At 46.9% G+C, this 22,270-nt stretch overlaps 1 protein-coding gene across 1 annotated transcript in view; it reads left to right on the forward strand.

Moving 5' to 3' along the window:
• The first annotated feature begins 1,150 nt into the window (after nt 1-1,150).
• efna2a (ephrin-A2a) overlaps nt 1,151-22,270 on the forward strand; it is a 71,452-nt gene continuing 50,332 nt past the window's right edge. Inside the window, exon 1 of the mRNA XM_061843873.1 lies at nt 1,151-1,278. Coding sequence (XP_061699857.1) covers nt 1,151-1,278 — 128 coding nt within the window. The remainder of the gene's footprint in view (nt 1,279-22,270) is intronic.

Genomic DNA, 22,270 nt, shown 5'->3' on the forward strand with positions numbered 1-22,270 from the left:
ATTCCCGCCCAGTGCCGGTGTCGATATCTGCCCGGCGACTGACTGGCGACCAGTTCAGGGTGTAGTCCGCCTTTTGCCCGATAGGCTCCGGGAGCTTTTCCAGCAACCCTTGTGAGCATAAGCGGCTTGGTCAATGACATGACGATTAACGTTGCGTGTTTTTGGGATGTGGGAGGAAACAGGAGTGCCCGGAGGAAACCCGCAGAATATGCAAACTCCACTAATGCGGGTCCAGGATCAAACCCGGGACCTCAGACATGTGAGGCCAACGCTTCCCACTTGTTCACCGTGCCAAGGTGGAAATCATTAATTTTAAAGAGTTGCATGCAGAGCGAGCCACGCCCATTTTCTTGTTTCACAATTCGGACCATTTCCGGTGTTCTCTGGTCGTCACCCTCGCCTTCCGTCTGTACCTAATGAAGTGTCCCAGCGTTGCAGCGCGGCCAGGCAGCCGTTAGGGGGCGTGACGCGGACCCGCCCTCGTCCTTTCTCCTCGCAAACAGGAGCACGTGGGGGGTGGGGGGGTGGGGGGGCGTGGATGTCTTAGCGGAGGAAGGCGCACACACACACACACACACAAGCGCGCGTGGAGAGGCTGAAGTGTGGAAGTCGGCGTGTGGCGGGGAGCGCGTTCGGACGCCGTGGACCGGAACGTGCGCGGCGCAGGATGCTTGGAGTTCGAGCGCCGGTTCGGTGGATGTATCGGAGCGTGCTTTTGTCCGCGTGCTACTGAACGCTTCGCCGCCGTCGTCGCTCTTGTGGAGATTGATTGAAGGAAGGGGGGGGGCGGTGTGGAAGGGAGGGGGGGGGGGGACAAAAAAAAAACCCACATCATTGTTCTTTTTACGCGTGATGGTGGGGGAAAAGTTTGCCAGGGACGACGACGAAGCCCCCCCTCGACAACATCAGCACAAGACCCCCGCGTGAGTACCCCCCCCCCCTCGCGAGCGGCGCGCACTACTTCTTTCCTTCTCCCACTTTTTTAAATTTTTATTATTATTATTTTTTTTTTTCTCAGCGAGATCGTCTCAACTTTCCAGGATGACTTGAGGAGTCGCCGCTGAGCTTCCGACGAGAGAGAACGAAAGAGGGGGAAACCGCCCAAAATAATCATCATAATCATAATAATAATAATCTGGAAAAGAGAAGGATGGCAATCAAGCGCGGCGGAGCCGTGGAGGTGCTGCTCCTGAGCGCGCTCTCGTGGGTGTGCGTCCGGCCCGAGGAGAAGATCGTCTTTGACAGGCACTCGGTCTACTGGAACAGTTCCAACCCCAAGTGAGTCCGCCGCCGCCGCCGCCGCCGCTCGGAACCTCACCTGTTGTTTTTCTTTCATGAGCAAGGCCCCCAAAAAATTGCAAAATATTACAATATTAGACATGTTTTTCCTGATTTTACGATTACAAGTTTGAAAAAAAAAAAGAAAAAAACCTTGAAAAACTGACACATTTTCCCCCAAATATGATTTTTTTTTAAATCTTAAGATTCACTATGAATAATAATAATTTTGCCAAAACAATAACTGATTAATGACCACTCTGACTAAAATTATAGGATGAACGGCAACACTTAATTTTTATACACTTTTTTTTTTTTTTCCCCAAAATCAGGGGTGTCCAAAATGCAGCACGGGGGCAATGATTTGCACCGTGGTTCGATATTCTCCCGCCATGTAAAAATGAAATTGCCAAGGCTTCACTGCTTAATTTCTGACAGATTGTGCGCTTCAAGGATTTTTGTGTGTGTGTCTTAAGATGGAGTTCAAATTCTTCATAATGAGGATTTGTTTCACCTCCAACATTACACTCAAATATTTGCTTTGAGAAAATCCTTCGATGATGCTTGTTGATCACGTCAGCCAGGGGTGTCCAACTCATTTTTCCTCGCGGGTCACATTGTAGTTCTGGTTTCCCTCAGAGGGCCGTTACGACTGTGTAATAACAATATTGAATTGTTTCATCATATTTACATCATCAATTTATGAACTAGTTTTGGAATCGGAAATCAGGGGTAGTTTTTTTTCCCAACTGTTCATGTTTGGTAACACAAAAATGCTTGTCATATCTAAACTTCATAACTAACTTTATGATACACGACAATTTTGGTCCCGATTTTTACAAGAACCATGGGAATCGACGCTGTAGATTTGGCTTCGCGGGCCACGTAAAATCGTGCGGCGAGCCAGATCTGGGCCCTGGGCCTTGCATTTGACACCTGTGACCTAAGCGAACTATAATGATTTCAATATTTAATAACAAATCCTCTGCCGTTTTATTTATTTATTCCTGTTTTGGTTCGAGCCTCGCTAACCACTCGGCAGAGCGAAAACATACAAATACGGCGATATCTCTCGGTAACTTCCACTGACAACCCAGGCTAAACTCGGCTCCTCCTCGACATGGGAGGATCGTAAAAAAATCGAGATGTATCACTTCCGGACGTCGCGGACCCAAATGCGGGACTCCCAGGCAAAGGCATAATGTTCAATGGGCTTTCTTGTCAACTACGTTGTGCACGACGTCACAAGGCAGCATCCGCAAAACAAGAAACAAGGTCCGATAACTACGAGTCACCTCAAGAGCATCACAAAAGCGGCACACGACACCGCCTACTTCCTTTAGCCCAATTACTACCTTCCTGCTCGCCGGTGCTTTCGCACCATCTTGCGAAATCGTTAGAGATGGAGTGCAAAAACACTCACATCAGTGAGCTGAGGATGAGTTCCACGTGGGGGGGGGGGGAGGTTAATTCAGGATTGTCGAATAGGGCTGGGGGGGGGCGTTTGCCGCGGTGTAGTTTTCCGAAGGGTGGGGGGGGGGCGAGTGTTTTTCCATGATAAAAAAAAAAAAAACTGGGTTGAACCTGACACGCGCATTGAGCTTGCACTTGCATCTGTGACTACATCACTTCTCCGCTGAAGCCATCTCAAATATTTATTTTTCCCTTTTTTGCTTTCTGTCTCCCTCCCTCCCCCCCTCCCTTTTTTTTTCCTCTCTCTCTGCACTTTCACCCCCACCCCATCCCACCCTTCCTCTCATACGCGCACAACGCAAACATCAGCGACCATGTTTAAGCTTATATGCACGGTTGCCGGGGGCGATGTTTTCCCGACAGGGAATGGCGTTGGGAGGGGGGGGGGGGCGGTAGATGCAGAAAGGGAGGGGTTGTGGGTGGGGGCGTTAAGGTGGGAGTGAGCAATGGGGAATCTGTGGGGGGTGGGGGGGGGGTGTGCATATCAAAAATGCCTCGCGATGAATCAGGACCGTGACGGCGGTGCATTCGCTTCCCCGCGTTGTTCGGAGTCGCGGCGTCTTTCTTCATTGGGGACGTTCGTCGTCACGGATGAGGCGCACGAGGCTATTTAGACACACTCAAGACTGGATTTGGTTTCTTTCTGGCCAGCGGCTCATCACGTTCTTACTTTGTGCCGTACTGCAAGATTAAAAAATAATTTTTCAGAAAGCTTTGAGGGGGGGGGGGGCTCATTTGAAAACTATTAGGAGTGCTGTTCTTTTGTTATTTTTTTCAGTCAAGATTTTAGAATATGTATGTGACCCCCCCCCCCAAAAAAAAAAAAAGTCTTGTTACACTTGGAACCAAAAAGTTTTGGAGAATTTTAACAATATAATTACAATTCAATAAAAATACCCATTTAAAAACCAGTGGAAATCATCTTGAAAAAAACCCACAACTATTTTATTTATTATTTTGTAATAATCAAATATTATTTTTAATATTTAATATAATTTATTATATTATGTTCTTATTGTTATTATAACATATCATATATATAACATAATAAAACATATTATAACATTAATTAGCATATTATAACATTGTGCATTTGAGTGGTGTCCAAAATGCAGCACAAGAGCCATTTTATTCTCCATCCATGGTGTTTATTAATAGTAAAAGTAATTCTTATAGTTAAATGAAAAGCAATATTGTGAGAAGCTTTTTTTTTAAATATTCCAGTTATGATTAAATAAAACAGGATTGGTTTCGCTTTGCTGACATGTTCCCCCCCCCCCCCCCATTGTAAACATTTTGAATCCCCCATTTGTTGGTAAATAAAGCCTCTCTCTTCAGTTTTGCGTCGTCGCATCCCGCATGTAAATCTCGCGTTCGCGTTCTTGTTGCGTGCGCGAGGGCAAATCCGCAAAGCCTCCGAAATAGTCGAACCGTTTTTGGGCAAAATGAAAGTGTTTTGGAGAGCGCGAGGGACGCGCTCGTTGGCCGGGTGGCGAGTGCGACGGAAGCTCGTTGGGCGCAGTGATGTCATCTGATTGAGACGCGTCCAAAAACCGAGAGCCACTCCGCCCTCTCTGCGGGACATGGGACAGGAAAAGCCTACTAGACCAGCTGAACTTGATCACAGGCACTTTGAATGGCGGCAGTCGTGCGCTGAACGTGGTCGGTTCATTCTGAACATTCCGCGTCCGCGACGGAAAGAGGGTGTGCACACTTGTGCAAACACACGGTCTCTGTTTTTTTTTTTTTAATATTTACTTCCCTGTCTTGAGCAAGGCTTGGCCCCTGCCAAGAGGGGCATGGCCATGCCACTGCTCTGGCCGGTGACACCTGTCGGACTGTAATTAGACGGGCATTCAAGTTGGAGTTTTTGTCACTGGCGTTTGCCAGTTCATTGCCTTGCATTGCCTGTGGGACTCTCCGCTTCTACCCGTAAGTTAGAGTTACCCTGGTCACACCGATTCTGTGCCTATTTAGTTCGATTTTGTCCTGTTGAGTGAGTTACTTTGCTTCAGAGTCATCAAACCCTTTGCTGTATTTCTTTTGGATCCCGCCTAGCCTAGCATTTCTGTGCCTCTGATTTGTCGGACTGCTACACCCGCGTATGACCCACTTTCCGGAATAAACTACATTGAAGATGATGCCTCTGCCTCGAAGTCCTGCATTTGGGTCCGTCCCTGCACCGGAGGTCCGTGACACTTCCCCTCTCTTAAGATATTTATACCGTAATTTCCGGCCTACAAGCCGCGACTTTTTTCACACCCTTTCAAGCCTACGATTTATGTGGTGATTCGGTGCTAGCGTTAGGGCGGCGCTAGCGTTATCGCAACTAGTTATCAGCCTCGGTACACAGAGTTTAACGCTAGCGCTAGAGCCGCACTAACGCCAGCATCGTGTTAACATTAGCGCTGCACTAACATTGGCACGACGCTAGCGTTAGTGCAGCTCTAGCATTAGCGCACCTGGTTATAAGCATCAGTACACAAACTTTAACACTAGTGTCGCGCTAATGCTAGCGGCGCGTGAACGCTGGCGCTGCACTACTGTGCGGCTAGCGTTAAACTCTTTCTGTGTACCAAGGCTTATAACCAAGTGCGCTCTGTAGGCCGGGAATTGCGGTATCTATATTTCTCCAATAAGTCTTATGAATGGTGGGGAAAGTTGTAGAATGATTAATCTTAGCTTTGCAATAACAAAAAAAAAAAGAAAAAAAAATGCAATTTGAATAATTTGAGGAGAAAGTAAATCAAATTCCTGAAGGGTGAAGTCACACGCCAAAAAATCTCATTGTCCTTTTTTTTTTTGTCGAAGCGAAGATGACAAAATGGATTTACTTATTATTAATATTTCTGAGAGCGGAACAAAATATTTTCTCTTAAGGCCACATGACTCGAACTAGGTTAAAATAGTGAAAAGAAACACAAAGGAGTAAAGAAATGATTCCCATTTTGTAGATGGGTGCTCCCGATCGGAGCAGTCCATTATGGTCGGCATAATAGTGAAGGGGTGGGCGGGGCTGATGGGGGGGGGGGGGGTCGGTCTCCATTTCAATTCAAGGTCCGCTCAGATAATCGCAAAAAACAAAAAAAAAACGCTCCAGATAATCCAATTCGAAGCACTCGGGAGGCTTTCGGTCACCCGCATGTTTTCCGTCAACGTATAGTGTGCGACATCATCGTCACAATATAGCCATAATAAATACAAATAATAAACGTGCGGGAGCGCGGCGCGCACACGCACCGGAGGCCGCGAAGATGTAGGTCACGTGTCTGCGCAAACACAAGCACGGTCGCGCTGTCCATTCGGGTTCCATTTTGGTACACGCACACACACGACTTGAGCGCCATCAACCCACACCCGTGCTTGCCCATTTTCAGATCGGGGGGGGGGGTGGGGTGGGGTGGGGTGAATGCATCTTTCCAGGTTGTGGGGCTTTGTTCGGCCCGAGGAGCTAATGCGCTAAAAGAAATGGATTCTTTTCCATGCGCACACACACCTGCACTTCTACATATACACAAGCACACTCGCACACTAACACGCATGCTCATTGGTCCAGAAGGAGAATTCCGTCTAATCCGAGGCCTTCAAAAAAAAAAAAAAAAAGCAACCCCCCCCACCCACCCCCACCCCCATCCGTCTTTGTTGCCTGCTCACACTCCATTTCCACCAATTTTTTTTTTTTTTTTTTTTGAGGAACTGCGGCCGTCTTGCCGCGGGTTGCAATCGATCTTGAAAATACACAAACACGTACACGGCGGCGGCGCGTCCTCTCCGGCGTTTTTCGCCGTTTGGGGAATTTACTCAACCGTACGAGAGAGTACCAAGTGTTTGCGAGAGTCGGAATTCGGAGATGGTGTTTGCAAAGCTGCTCTCGCTGTAAAACAAAGCCGTGATTGGTGGGGAAAGCGATAATTGGTGTCAAGGAAGTACGGTCAAAGAGCACTGTTGTGAGATGACTTTGAAATCACGTTGGTGTTGTCACGTCGTGGTTTGGGCAATTATGAATTGCACGTCATGCCGAGAAGCGAAACTAATCAATCAAATTGTTGCATTGTTTAAAACTTAAATTAAATTGAATTAAACTGTTGACAAATTGTTCTAAACGAGCTGCACGTTTAATTTTTTTTTTTTTAATCAGTCAAAAAATGTGAAAAGAGGAGACAAATACAGTGATGCCTCGGTTCTCGACCGCAATACATTCCAGAAAACGATCTGAGAAGTGATTTGTTTGAAAACCGAATCGATGTTTCCCATTGCAGTGAATGGAAACAGAAATAATGCGTTCCAAGCCTTAAAAAATTTGACTTTTTAAAGCTATTTTGTTAGCTTTTCCTGATCATAAACTGCATAGTAGAACTACATGTATAGTTTAGATACTTTATATGATAAAATAATTTGAGAAATCTATTTAATTTTTGCTTAAAATGTATTCTAGGCTCGCAGCGCATTACCGTACTGTATCTGTAGTGACTTGGCCACCAGCCTTGAAAACCTTTTTGATTAACAAAAGTGCAGAATAACTTTAAATGAGCCACGATTGCGGATTAATACTGTCGTCCTCGATAAAAAGAAAAACAACAGTCACTACCGGGACACACTATAACGAAAGTCCGCTGCGCGCGTTATGTCATTTCCGGGTTTTTTTTTTTTTTTTCGGGGGGCGTTCAAATTGACAAGAACAAAACGCATCGTGGGTGAGTTAGCTGCTTGCGCCGCACGCATTATGTTATTTCCGGGTTTTTCGGCGGCATGGGAATTCACGACAAAGCGGGTCGTGGGTTAGCCGGTTTGTCCGCGCGCAATATGTTATTTCTGAGGGTTTTGTCGGGGGCGTTGGAGTACCGATTTTCGTTCGAAAACTGAAACAAAAAGAAATCAAAATTTTCGTTTGAAAACAGGGATGTTCGCAAACTGAGGCTTTGCTGTATGTGGAAGATCTTTGAAATCGGAGGATTTTGTGGTAATTTTATTCCTGCTGCAAAAAAAAGTTCCAAATACGCAGAATGCGACGAATCCTTTCCACAAATGCTTGAATGACATTTTGAAGTCGGGTTGGATGATCAAATCGGTCAAAAATTGTGCACGGAGGGAGAAATGTTTTTGGGGAAAAAAAAAAAAAAAAAAGTGGAATTTTGGCAACACGGGAGCGAACTTTTTGGAAAGCGGTTTGAATTTGAAATGGGGGGGGGGAGACGACTTTGCTGCCGGTCTCGTTCGCTCGAATCTGATTTTGGAGCCACGCGCAAGGACTGCAACCTTCCGCTCTTCGGCATGTACACAGTCCTGACTTGACTTTGAACTTTTGCGCTAGCGTAGATTAGCGTTAGACTGTGGCTCGTTCCGACTCGGCTGCAAATTCGGTTTGGACCGAAGAACGGAACTAAAACCAGGCGACTGCTGTTACGGAGTCAAAGAAATTCTTTGGAAGGTGACTTGACTTTTTTTTTTTTTTTTTTGGTGGGGGGGGGGCTGTAGTTAAAAGTCAGACTGCTGCCCCCCCCTCCCCCACCTCATCACATTCTTGTAACCCCCTGAGAGTGGGGGGGGGGGGGGCGCACAGAAGGCTGAGAAACGCCGTCGTCATCAAATGTGGCCACGAGAGCGATGGCGTCTGTTTAGCATGTTAGCGGCTCTCCGGTAATGCGATGTGAAATGTTTTGTTTTGTTTTTTTAAACACGTCTAACACCCCCCCCCCCACACACACACACACACACACACAAAAACCGTGATTATTGATGCCGCGCGGCGAAAGGGCCGCAGTGCCAACTAATGAGTTGACGCCGTGAGGTGAGTCGGCGAAAACAAAGCGAGCAGAAGGACGGACAGGGCGAATATTCCAAACTGCATCGAATTCATTTCATGGCATTTGCTGCTCCGTTTTGCCTTTTAGAACTAAATAGCCAGACGTTGTGCCACTCCCCCACTTATAATTCCATCCATATCCAGCCATTAATTTTGCCGCTTATCCTCACGAGGGTCGCGGGGAGCGCCGGAGCCTATCCCAGCCGTCAGCGGGGTACACCCTGAACTGGTCGCCGGCCAATCGCAGGGCACACAGACACAAACAACCAATCGCACCCACAATCACACCTATGGGCAATTTAGAGTGTCCAAGTAATGCTCATAATATCTAACGTTAATTAAATATAGTTACCGTGTGTATGCCTAAAATGGCACAGGAATTAAAACTGCTTTTATTCGAGAAGGAATTTTTGGTGTTATCATAACAAATTCCTGTTTTTATGTTGGGTTTTTTTTTTTTTTTGGAGGAGGAAAACTTGTAGTTTATGAGAATGAAGTCACATTCATGAAAAGAACAAAAACATTTTTCTTGGAGAAAAAGTCCTCCCTCATCTTTGATAGCAATGAAAGTCAACAAGTTTCAGTTTAACAAGTTAAGAATAAAAGAAAAAGCAAGTTTATGCCGCACATTTTGCACTGAAAAATATACCTTTATTCTCCCCCGCAAAAATGGACCTATTGTTAAAAAAAAAATAATTAAATATTGTTCAATTGTTACCAAAAACTGTCTTTTAAAAGCTATGAGTGAAATAATAATTAAAAAATAATATGATCTGAATCAATCTACTGGGGAATATTTACATGCAAGACTGGTCCTTCTAAGTAAATAGATTGACTATTTTCAACATTAAAAATTGTTTATAATGTTTAAAAAAATGACCAACAGTATCGCTTTGTGAACAAATATGACCATTTTTGGATAAGCGGCAAAAGAAAATGGATGAATGATTATGTATGAGGTGGCACAGTGGATCACCTGATAAAGATTTGGCCTGGCAGTTCTGAGGACGCGGGTTCAATCCCGCCCCCGCCTGTGTGGAGTTTGCATGTTCTGCCCGGTGCCTGCGTGGCTTTTCTCCGGGCAATCCGGTTTCCTCCCACTTCCCAAAAATATGCTCGCATTCACTGGAGACTAAATTGCCCGTAGGTGCGATTGTGGGTGTGGCTCTCTGTCTCTGTGCCCTGCGATTGGCCGGCGACCAGTCCAGGGTCTACCCCGCCTCCTGCCCGATGAGAGCAGGGATTGGCTCCGGCACTCCCGCGGCCCTCGTGAGGATAAGCATCTCAGAAAATTGATGTATATTTTTCACCCATCCCAGGGTTGCGGGGATCCCGGTTTGAAAACCGCAGCTTCTCATTCTGGAGCGGGATAATAACAGAGCAGCGACTGACTGGCTCCGCCTCTCCGGGGAGCACGACAACGAGAAACGCGAGACGGACTCGGAGCTGTGAAAGACGCGGGACGCGGTCCAAGCGGAAATCGGTGGCAAGATTACCGCGGCGGGGAAAACGCTTAAAACGCGAGACGGACTCGGAGCTGTGAAAGACGCGGGACGCGGTCCAAGCGGAAATCGGTGGCAAGATTACCGCGGCGGGGAAAACGCTTAAACGGCGCACGGTCGGACGGCCCCAGCAGGGGCGCGTCGAAGGCCAGGTCCGAGGGCGGCGGGAATGGGCAACGGCGTGGAATGGAAAAATTGGCCAAGGCGAAGTTTTGAAAGTTTCAACTGAGTCGCATGCTACAAATTGCTTGATTTGGAAAGATGTTTTTCAACCCTTCTTTATCAGTTTTTCGGATTGTTTTCGTTTGGCGGAAGATTGTTCGTTTGGGGTGTTGCGGCGAATGATCGATTCTGGGATGCGATTGGTGGACTTTGTCTGTGATCCGTTCCTGCTGGCTCCCGATTTTTCCCAATGACTCACATCGTTACATATATTTTTTTTTTATTGATGTAAATTCTCAATCATCTTGGCCAAGGTAATCGGCAAATCTTGAATGGAGGCTACCGGACTATTCTTGTTGAATTTTTGTCGTTTTTCTTGAATTTCCCCAAACGGATTTAGGCTTGAGCTGTTGTGCTAACGGGCTAACGATAACCTTGCGAAACCAATCAAACAACAGTTACAGTACTTAATAATAATAATAATATGCATCTCATTTAGCATACGCTCAATCAAGGACTGTCCAGATTATTTTTGCGAGCACACAAGCCCCCAAGAATGTCGTTTCCCCGGCTCCTGTCTTACGTCAGCAGTGGCGCGCTTGTGCCGTCAGCTTCTCATCTGCTTCCAACGGACCCCTGGCGGGCCCCCCCCCCCCGCCCCAAATAGTTGGGAGTCAAACAAAAGAAAACGAACAAGCGAGCCATTTGCATCGTAATCCATCAAATGACGCGGGCGAGGAGTGTAACCCCCCCCAGACCTCGGTCTGATCCGCAACAGGGGCCACCGCGAGACTCATTTTATGCTAATGAGGATAATGAGGCGGGATGGACATATGTTCCGTCTTATCGCCCGCCGAGGTGTCCGTACGTACAGTCGGCGCCCGTAATTGTCTTTTCTCCCCCCCGGCCTCCGCGTTAATCCTCACCTCTGGTTCGATCCCGAGTCGAATCTAAACACCGCTCCGAGGCTTTTATTTCGTTTTTTTTTTACGACTATCAGTCATAGCAGCAGCCGTGCCGTTTATTAGTGGACTCATTACGTGCGCATATCGTCATAAACGGCAACAGAGTTGGCACCACGGATCCCCAAAATTGGCCCACATTTTTGTTGTTCTGAAATATTACCCGACGTGACACGTTGGCGGGTATTTTTTGTTTTCATCCTTCCATCCAGCTAAAACATGCTAGGATTTATTTCAACAGCAGACTCTGTAGATGTCAATTAATTGAACAGATGATTATCACTATTGCAGTCACTATGATTTCGCATTCGGAAATCTGCACAGCCGAGCGCAAAAAAAAATCACCCGCGTGAAATTTGTTACGAGTAGAAATCCATCGACAATGAAAGACGTCGGTTATTTTGTGTAGTCTTAACAAATGTTCCCTTGAAGCTGTGCAACTGCGCAATTGCGCACTTGTTGCACACTCTCAGTGCACATGAAAACCGATCCAGCGCAGTGAGCCACAGCCTGATGTCTTTTTTTTTTCGTTTTAAACATGGAAGCACATGATCTCTGCTGCTCAGCCTTCTTCTACTTCCTGGTTTACCTGACACCGCCCCCCTCTGCTCTTAAAGGGGTATACTCATAATTACAAACAACACACACCCGCACTCATAACTTTATACCTCCAGGCATGACTGGTGGACCACACCCGTAACTTTATATCTGCGGGCATGACTGGTGGACTACACCTGTAACTTTAGATGTGCGGGCATGACTGGTGGACCACACCTGTAACTTTAGATCTGAGGACATGACTGGTGGACCACACCTGCACCTTTATATATGCGGGCATGACTGGTGGACCACGCCTGTAACTTTAGATGTGCGGGCATGACTGGTGCACCACAACTGTATTTTTATATATGCGGGCATAACTAGTGGACCACACCCGTAACTTTATATCTGCGGGCATGACTGGTGGACTACACCTGTAACTTTAGATGTGCGGGCATGACTGGTGGACCACGCCTGTAACTTTATATATGCGGGCATGACTGGTGGACCACGCCTGTAACTTTAGATGTGCGGGCATGACTGGTGGACCACACCCGTAACTTTATATATGCGGACATGACTGGTGGACCACACCTGTAACTTTATATATGCGGGCATGACTGGTGGACCACGCCTGTAACTTTAGATGTGCGGGCATGACTGGTGGACCACACCCGTAACTTTATATATGCGGACATGACTGGTGGACCACACCTGTACATTTTTCATATGTGACTGCTGTTGTAATTTACATTTTTTTTTTTTTTTTATTCATCCCCTGCACCGGTCAGATCGGAGCCACGGGGGTCTTGGCAATGAACGATCTTTGGCTATGCAGACACGCGAGGTCTGCGGAGTCGGCAGCGGTTTTCACCCAGCTCATTGTGTATTTAATAAGGGTACCCACTAACGTTCGATGCTATTGTAATGCACGGATTGCCGGGTCGTCTTCCGCGCAGGCACGACTCCGTGCAAGACTACTGTGGCCCTTTTAGGGGGAATGAGAGAAGCCGCTTTGATTGGACAGGACTGAAGTCTCCCCCAGTTCACTTTTGAATCCGCTCGGCACGGGCGGACCCCGGAATTGCCGAAACCCGGTCTTGCACGCCTCCTTGCAAAGTTACGCAGAATTTGCGCTAATCTCGAAAGTAGAGCCCTGGAATGGGTTGTGATTATCTCGATTATGTTATTTGTTTAAAAACTAATGATAATAATGAAAAATCTAAAGCCAGTGGTCCCGTAACTTGCGATCTTATTTCCAAGCTCGTAACGCGAGGCAGCCGATAAGCACGGGGTGAGTCGAGTTGAGCGTTAGCGTCTTCTCGTTGCAAATGTTATCATTTTGTGTTTGATCCGTTTATAACATAATAATAACAACAATAACTTGGCAACTCTGGTGGCGAATCCAAAGCGCTCTCTAAAATCAAGTTTTGCTTCCCTAATTTTGCCCCTTTGTCCAGAATTGTCACCACCGAAGGCAACTTTCTAATCTTTTATCGTTTTCTGGAGTCCCCCCGCCTCTGTTCCGACGTCACACCATTTACGTCCCGATTTGAACGTTGGCGTACAAACGACACCCAGCCTTGACTCGCTGTTGTAATTCTATGCATTATATAAATAGGAATGAATTGAATAATAGATGAAATGTTGTTGAGGGGCGGGACGTTTATTTAATAACAACAAAAACAAAAAAGAAAACACTCATGTCGGGCCAAACACAGTCAGAACCTCAACGGAATTCCCAGGTGTCTTTGCTCCCCTGACGCATTACAAATTCTCTTTGATGAATATCGAGGTTGACGTTCGACTCCGTCTCTCTCTCTCTCCGATCACCCTCCTGCATTCTAATCCTCCCCCGCCCGCAAAACCGTCGACGGGGCAGTAACGAGCGCCCCGATAAGCGTGATGAAAACGGGAGCGCGGCTGAATGGCGCCGATTAAAATGTTGTCGAGGGAACGGGGCGACGCTCGTGACGCCCGCCCATCGCGTTGGCCCCAAGTTGGCACGGGACCTTCTTGAGCTGTCCCGACCGTGACGTGTTTGTTTCATATGCAGCCGCTCAAAAAAGGAATAAATCGAGATTATTTGGATCGCCCTCCATCACACAATTGTCATGCGCCATCGGTGCGGGGTAGGAAACAAACGCAGGACTCCGAGACAACGGCATAATCTCCAGTGGGTATTATTGCAGAAGTAGTGTCCGCACATGGTAACACAGTCCAAACTCAATGAACTGGGAAATACCCGTGACGCAAACTCCAGCATAAATACATTGTCACATGCCCAAGCCACGCCCCCTCCCAGCAGCGCTCCAGCCCCGCCCATAATAACAATAGTCTCAAATGGATTCTATTTATGTGTCAGTACTTGACGGGTCCAAAAAAAAGTCCCCACATCGCTCGTATCTAATATCAACATTTGCCTTTGAAATGTTTTGAAGCGCCATTAACCTGGTCTAAAAAAAAAATGAAAAAATTAACGTGACATAGGAAAAATAGCGCACTACAGTATGATACACTTGTAAGCTTCACTGATATTCAGTTCTTTTGCAAAAAAAAAAAAAAATTCTCAGTTTGGACTGTATGTTTCGCTTACCATTTGTGTTCAGTTTTCCATTAGCTCATCTATGGCATTTCCCATTAGGTGTTACCATTAAGGAAGGTTTTTTTTTATTTTTTTAACTGGTAGCTTTTACACTGCACATGTCGCATTTATGGATTTGAAGTCTGCCAAAATTTATAAGAAAAATGCAGTCACAAAATATGATTTTCACAATTTAACGAAGTCCTGTAACATTTTTTTTTTTTTTTTAATTGTGGAAAAAAAAAAAAATCAAAGCACACTTTTGAATGTGTACAACAAAATGCCCATAGTGATAGATGACGGCTTTTATCGCCCCGGTAAAATGACATTAAAGACAACCGGATTACATATTTTCACATGATTGAAAGGGGCCGGGAGAATTGGGGGTGGGGGGGTGGGGGCACTCCATTAAAATTCTCCCCGCCTCACCAATTCCCCGCGGAGAAGGTGAAGATGTGAGAACATTATTAGTTTTTTGGCAGCTTCCAATGGAAATGGAAAATGAGCTCCTCCGCTGATGAGATGGCGATCGAGACGTCGCCTCGCTGTGCTCGCTCGAACGCGGACCGCGCCGCCGTCCGGTCTCGGTGCGCCCGGCTCCTCCCGCGTGATGGCCGTTCGGTTTTTGCAGATTTTCAGTCTCTGATTTTTACTTTTGGTGGAGGAACTCATCCTCCGTTATTCATTTAGTGGAGTCTTTGTGGCAAAGAACTTGTTGAAGTGAGTTGAGGAGGTTCGTTCAGACAAAAGCAGCACAAGGATTAGCATCGGTGACTTGAAGCGATTCAATATTTGAATGCAAAGTGTAGCGTAACACGTGGACATATGTATGCATATATTCTTTATCCTCTGTGAAGAAAGACTTGCTGAGGATTCAGATGTATCCATGTGTCTGTATTATACTGGACGAGGACGGTGGAACAGCTGGTAAAGCGTTAGCCTCATGGTTCTGAGGACCCGGGTTCGATCCCCCCTGTGTGGGTTTTCTCCGGGCACTCCGGTTTCCTCCCGCATCCCAAAAACATGCAACAATAATTGGACACTCTAAATTGTTCCTAGGTGTGATTGTGAGTTTGGGTGTTTGTCTCGATGTGCCCTGCGATTGGCTAGCAACCAGTTCTGAGATAGGCTCCAGCACTCCCCCGTGACCCTTGCGAGGATAAGCAGTTAAGAAGATGGATGGATGTATTATACTGCCACCTAGGCGGACATGGCGCAAACAACAGAAGGAGTAAATTCTGCATCTTTAATTCCGGTTTGAATTCCAATTTTTCGTTACACTTTTTAAAAATTTTTTGGGACCATTAATGGCATTGCCGTCCATTTCAATGATGAAAGATGATTTGAGATACAAATGTTTACAATGCAACAAATGAAACTCACATCTCAAGGCATCACTTAAGCGTCGCTTACTCTGCAGTTCGGTAGCGCGTCTCGGTATGTAGTTAAAAATATGGAATCAAATAAAACACGAAGGGGCTTCTGGCGGAATGGAAGCCTCGGCCTGCTGCGATCGTGCCACAATCTGCTTCGCGGCGTGCGCTGGTCGACTCTCGTCGGTGATTAGCGAGATGCCCGCAGGAGGACTTTGTCGCACGCTAGCTTTGTTTTGTGTTTATTTTTTATTTTTTATTTTTTTTGTGTCGACATTCGTCACGCTTTGCTGCCGAAGGAAAGAAGAGGCCATGATAAGATGAGTTCCTTAAAGGATGGGAACATTCGAGCAATTTGTTTTTTTTCCACATTTTGTTTCCTCGTCGGAACTATAGTACGGTCTGCTGTAGCATCGATTTCTTTGCGTTCATAAAACTGATTCCATACCCGTTGCTCCTCCTCCTCCTTTAATCTTATCAAATTGGCGAATATATTGTTGCCACTCCTTTCTACCGCTATTTTAGACAGCAATTTGGTTGAAAAACTACAGAAGCGTATTGCTGCCACACACACACACAAAAAAAAGTCGCTATCACATTATAACGTGAAATGTTTCACGTTATAATGCGGCTGTTTCACGTTATAACCCAATTCATTTTGCATTATAACATGAAACGTTTCATGCTATAATGTGAAATGAACCACGTTATAACATGTAATTTATCACATTACAACATGAAACATATCACGGTAAAATCTACCGTGTTCTATGTTATAACCTGAAAAGTTGCCGTCGACTTGTTGCGACCCTGCGGTCGCTCACGTCCTTCCAAGGAAGACCCAGCAGGAAGTGGACTCTCATTGAGTGTTGCACAAAACGTGGATTTGGTGATCTTGTCACGGAGTCGTGCTGTACACGAAGATTGCCTCTTACGCGTGTAAGTCAATCATTTCATGAAATGTATTTATTCATTATTTTCTACGTTGTAATGTGAAACGAATCTACGTTATAACATGAAATGAATTACGTTATACCGTGAAACTTTTCACGTTATAACATGAAGCGCTTCACATTATGACGTGGACTTAATCACATTATAACATGAAACATAGCACATTATTTTTATGATGATGTGATTATCACATTTTTTGGGGGTGTGGCAGCAAAAAAACGTTTTTTCCTGATCGATTATTGTCGGTTTGCAAAATCCAGGGAATGGATCGTTTAGTTTGTGAAACGGCAATCATACACATGCAACTTTTTATGTCGACATATCGGTGGAAAAATACGATTGTTTACCCGCAAATGTTTCTTTTATTTCCCGACTCCTTTACCGCAGGGCTCGGCCGAAATCAGGTCACGTTGTCAGCAGCCGAAGGCGTTTTTCCAAAAGTGCCCCCGAAACATAATCCAGGTGAGGATGGGGGGGGGGGGTGCTCGGCACGACCAGACGGCAGCGGGAGTGGGTGGGGGGGGTGGGGTTACTCATCGCTTGCCGCGAGCGGCGTTGCCGTCGCGAGCGCCGCTGCATACTCACCGTTTGATCAACTTCAAACGGGCCGCGCTTCCTTCCTTCCTTCCTTCCTTCCTTCCTTCCTTCCTTCCTACTTGGGAGTCGGAAGAGGCGCGAGCGTTTCCTGCACGCAAATGCGGGCGAGCGCGCGTTTGCTGACGAAAGCGTTCCGGGCGTTTTTTTTGCTTCGTGTAAAATGGGTCAAACGCAAACAGGCCGATGCCGCGCACTTTATTCCAGCGAACGAGCGAGCGGAATCGCTCCTCTCGACGCATTCCGGTTCTTCCGCGCCGTGCCGTTTAAATATATTCGTCATAATTATGATTATTGCATAGTGTTTAAGGAAGTTTTAGAAATTGTTTATTAATTATGATTGACAAACATAGTATATGCCGCATACCGTAAACAACTGGTGGTTGTCGCATATCATAAATGATAACGACATATTGCAACAGTGGTTGAAAAACCCATTAGCCATTATTTCTGATTCCAAAACTAGTTTATAAATTTCATGTGTGAATATCCATCCATCCATCCATTTTCTTTGACGCTTATCCTCACGAGGGTCGCGGGGAGTGCTGGGGCCCATCCCAGCTGTCAACAGGCAGGAGGCGGGTACACCCTGAACTGGTCGTCAGCCAATCGCAGGGCACATGGAGACAAACAGCCAATCGCACTCACAATCACACCTATGGGCAATTTAGAGAGTCCAATTAATGTTGCATGTTTTTGCAATGTGGGGAGGAAACCGCAGTGCCCTGGGGAAAACCCACGCAGGGATGGGGGGAACGTGCAAACTCCACACAGACGGGTCCGGGATCGAACCCGGGACCTCAGAACTGTGAGGCCAACGCTTTACCAGCTGTGCGAATACGATGAAGATTTTTATGGTTTCACAGTTTTAACGGCCCCTCTGAGGGAAAACGTGACGACAATTTTGGACCGCGACAAAAATGACTTTGACACCCCTGCGTGGATTATGGCTTCCCGCGCCCATATTTGGGCAGCGGGAGTCTCAAACTATCAGATCCTTCGTTGTAGCATATGGGCGGAGCTGTGCTAATGTTAGCATAACAGTAAAATGGAGACTCCACAGTCTCCATTAGTCTGCAGCGGGCCCGTATTCTCCTCGCGAATAAGATGCATCAATTTACTGCGCGTGCTGTCACGACGACCGACGCGCTCAATGTGAAATGGGGAAAGCGGCCATATTGTAGCCGCTCGTCTCCACATAGCTGCAGCGGCCCTTAGTGTCCCCTTGGATAAAAGTGTCCTTACATGCAGAAAAGTAAATATAAGAGAGCTTTTTTCTCCTCCATTGTTGTCGTCACCCCTGATGCGTTTGTTTTCGCACGTTTGACGCGGTGGACGCACAATTTCCACTTGGATAAAACGCGTCACCGTACGTACAGCGAAATATGCACGCTCCTTATTTTCCTTTTTTTTTTTTTAATGACAGTTCTGTTATTACTGGAGCTCCCCAAGGTGTGTTTGGTGCGACGTGTAAAATTCTTGACGGACAGCAAAATTTTTTGGGGTCGGTTTTGTGATGAAAGTCAAGTCCAATTTTTATCAATGACATAATTATGTTTTTCAGCAAAATACAGCGGTTCCAGCAAGCAATAAATAAACGTTTACTATTTATGTTAGCGTAAGATTCGACGCTCTCCACTCAGTCACGTGACCACGCACAACAGAGTGCGAGTGCGAGGAGCGACTTAGTGACGCATCCCAATTATTTGCCCGCGGGGGGGTACCAAATCTCTCACGTTCCCGCCGTCCAGGAAAGTTCTGGAATAATCCAATTCCAATAGCCGCAGGCGACATCAAATCTCGTCACGGGATGGGCCGGCTCGCTCTCCCCTCGGCAAAAATTCCGCTTTTTGTTATTATTTATTTATTTTTATTAAATTTAAAAAAATCCTCAGGGAGCAAGGGAAGGATTTTTTTTTTTCTTCAGGCGTCTTAATTTTATCTTTGAAAAAAATGTATCCGGCTGTATTTGCTCTCCGGTGGTTTTCCTCCCATTCATATCTCACGTTCATCTTGGAAAAAAAAAAACTTCCTGGTGGAGGAGTACATTATAAGAAATTCACGCTGGAGATTCCGCAGCATCATAATATCGTTTAATATCTTTCAAGCAACGTCGCCCCAAATCACCGCTGATGTATAAAAGTAAAAAATTGCTTGCCGGTTTGAATCAAAATGGCGGACTTCTTCTGTCTTTTGGGGTGTGGCTTCTTGAGTCTTTTTTTCTACTCGTGACAGACGTGCCTCCAAAATTTGATGTCGGTTGATGAATTATGGAAACAGAACCAAAAAAAAAAAAAAAAAACCTTTGTAAGTTGAACCACTGATGATAAAAAGTCAAATTTCCCAGAATGGAAGACATCTGTGTCAGGTCCTGAAAACTCTTCTGTGACTTTACTGGTGACTTGCGTACTAAATTTCATATCGCAAAATGAACCCCCCCCCCCCAAAAAAAAAAAAAATGGCAGAGTGTGTGTGTGTGTGTGTGTGTGTGCGCGCGAGTGCGAGACAGCCTTTGATTTTGAAGCGCCGCTTGTTTCCCGAAGTGTCTTTTCTGCGGGTCTTGTCATTCTCTGAGCGCTGATGAAACACTCGCGCAAAAATGGCGAGCGAGTCGCTTTTGTCAGCCCCGGACGCCCTCAAAAAAAACGAAACTCTTCAAGGGGACGAAATCCCGTCGCTGTCAAGCGGCGCTTTGCACAAAGTACCGGCAAAAAAAAATAAAAAAAAACACTTTTACGGACGAGTCACGGGGGAAGTAGTTTCACCTGCGATACCCAGACTTCCTTTTCCCCAGCCACTTCTTCCAGCTCTTCCGGAAGGATCCAGAAGCGTTCCCAGGCCAGCCGAGAGACGTAGTCTCTCCGGCGTGTCCCGGGTCGTCCCCGGGGTCTTTTTCCGGTGAGACTTGCCCCGGAACACCTCACCAGCGAGGCGTCCGAATCAGATGCCCCAGCCACCTCACGTGGCTCCTCTCAATGCGGAGGAGCAACGGATTGATAACTGAACACCAAAAGCAAGTACCACTACACCATCAGCGACTATTTATTTTATATATATCCATCCGTCCATCCATTTTCTTTGCCGCTTATCCTCACAAGGGTCGCAGGGAGCACCGGAGCCTATCCGAGCTGTCAAGGGGCAGAAGGTGGGGCCGCACCCTGAACTGGTCGCCCGCCAATCGCAGGGCACATGGAGACAAACGGCCACCCTCACAATCACACCTAGGGGCAATTTAGAGTGTGCAGTTCATGTCGCATGTTTTTGGGATGTGGGAGGAAACCGGAGTGCCCACCCGGAGAAAAGCCACGCAGGCACGGGGAGAACATGCAAACTCCTCACAGGGAGGGTCCGGGATCGAACACGGAACCTCAGAAATATGAGGCCGACACTTTACCAGGAGAGCCACCATTACCTGAATTTCCCGTAATTCTTGCTGAATCAAGTTGTCATAGTGACGGTTTCCACCCCCTCCCCCCGCCCGAGATAGTGGATGAGTTCAGTTCCCCCCCCCTGAGGGGCTAAATTTGAACAATCCAGGAGGCGGACCGGCGTCGTGGCGAAATCCCGCGAGGTCGGCTTGCACACTCGAGCTGCAAGTGGCCTTTTTGCCGCTGACAGCCACGGCGGACAGGATGTCCTTCTTTTTTTTTTTTCTAGGGTAAACCCTTCAGCCCCCACCCAGGCCCCCCTCCCCCACCTCGCCCGCAGTCTTGCACTTTGACTTAAAACTGTTGCTCGCCCCCCCCCTCCATCTCTCTCTCTCTCTCTCTCTCTCTCTCGCGCGCGCGCTTTCTGTCTTACAAATCCAAAGCGAGGTTAGTGCTTTTTTAAAATAATAATAATAAAATAAATAAAAAAGGCCCCAACAGAAGAAGAAAAATCAGATTTTAGTGCACGCCGTCGAGGTGGAAGCGAAGCCTTTGAACCGCGAAAACCGACGAGCAATCCCGGCGCACGTAGCGTCGGTCGAGATGATGACGGACGGCTCGTCACTCCGTCGGTTCCCCCCGGTCGCAATAACATGCGATGTGCCAGGATTGCATTATCTGATGTTCCTCCTCCTCCTCCTCCCGCGAGCTCCTTCGCGGCCATCGCCTCTTCTCCTCGGCTAATGCGGAGAGACAGAGAGGATGTATAATTCATGGAGCTCTCTGCGCTGTGTGCTGTGCGCGCCCGTCGGGCCACGGAGACGAACCTCGACGAGCGCGGCGAAGCGGAAAGAACGGGTCATCTTTTGGGTGCGCGTGACTCGCGCGCGGAGGCGTGGGAATTGCGCGCCGTCTTCATTCGGTGACGTCGCGAGCGGTGTCGGACGGAGCCGGCGTGGGCAAAACGTTGGACGCCCCCCCCCCCCCGTCCCCCTTTTGCGTGTGCGTGCAGCTCTTGCTTATTATTTAAAAAAAAAAAAAAACCTTTAAAGCGGGCCGGCCAACGATTTCGTTTACCGGGTCTCTTTATTCCGCGCGCCACGGTGGGGGGGGGGGAAGTGTGATGATAACCATAGAGCAGGAAATGAAATTGATTGCGCGAAAAATGATTTTGCAAAAAGATGAAGAACTTGCTACACGCTCACACAGAGTATGCACCAGTGTGTGCGTGTGTGTGTGTGTGTGTGTGCGCGCGTGTGTGTGCACTCTGCTTACGAAAGTGCACATAAAAAGCAGGCCAGCTACCATTTTTTTTTTGGGGGGGGGCGCTGGCGGTGTTTTTCTTCGAGGCACTTCTTCTCTTGACCCGCCGTTCCTCAGCGCCCGAGCAAAACATTTTGGATCTTGTGAGGGTGCAGCGAAGGACGAAAAAAAAAAAAAAGTGAAAAGGACGGAGGGGATGTTTAAAAAAAAAACAAAAAAAAACAGGCGGGGAAACTGAAATCTATCATGTCATTAGTTCATATTTAGTAGCAATATTGCAACATTTGCTAGTAAATTGTTGGCCTCACCCTTCTGAGGACCCGATTTGGATCCCAACTCCACCTGTGTGGAGTTTGCATGTTCTCCCAGTGCCTGCGTGGGTTTCCTCCGGGTGGGCGCTCCAGTTTCAACATT

This window comes from Syngnathoides biaculeatus, chromosome 15, assembly GCF_019802595.1.
Source record: "Syngnathoides biaculeatus isolate LvHL_M chromosome 15, ASM1980259v1, whole genome shotgun sequence".
In the NCBI taxonomy this organism is placed as follows: domain Eukaryota; kingdom Metazoa; phylum Chordata; class Actinopteri; order Syngnathiformes; family Syngnathidae; genus Syngnathoides; species Syngnathoides biaculeatus.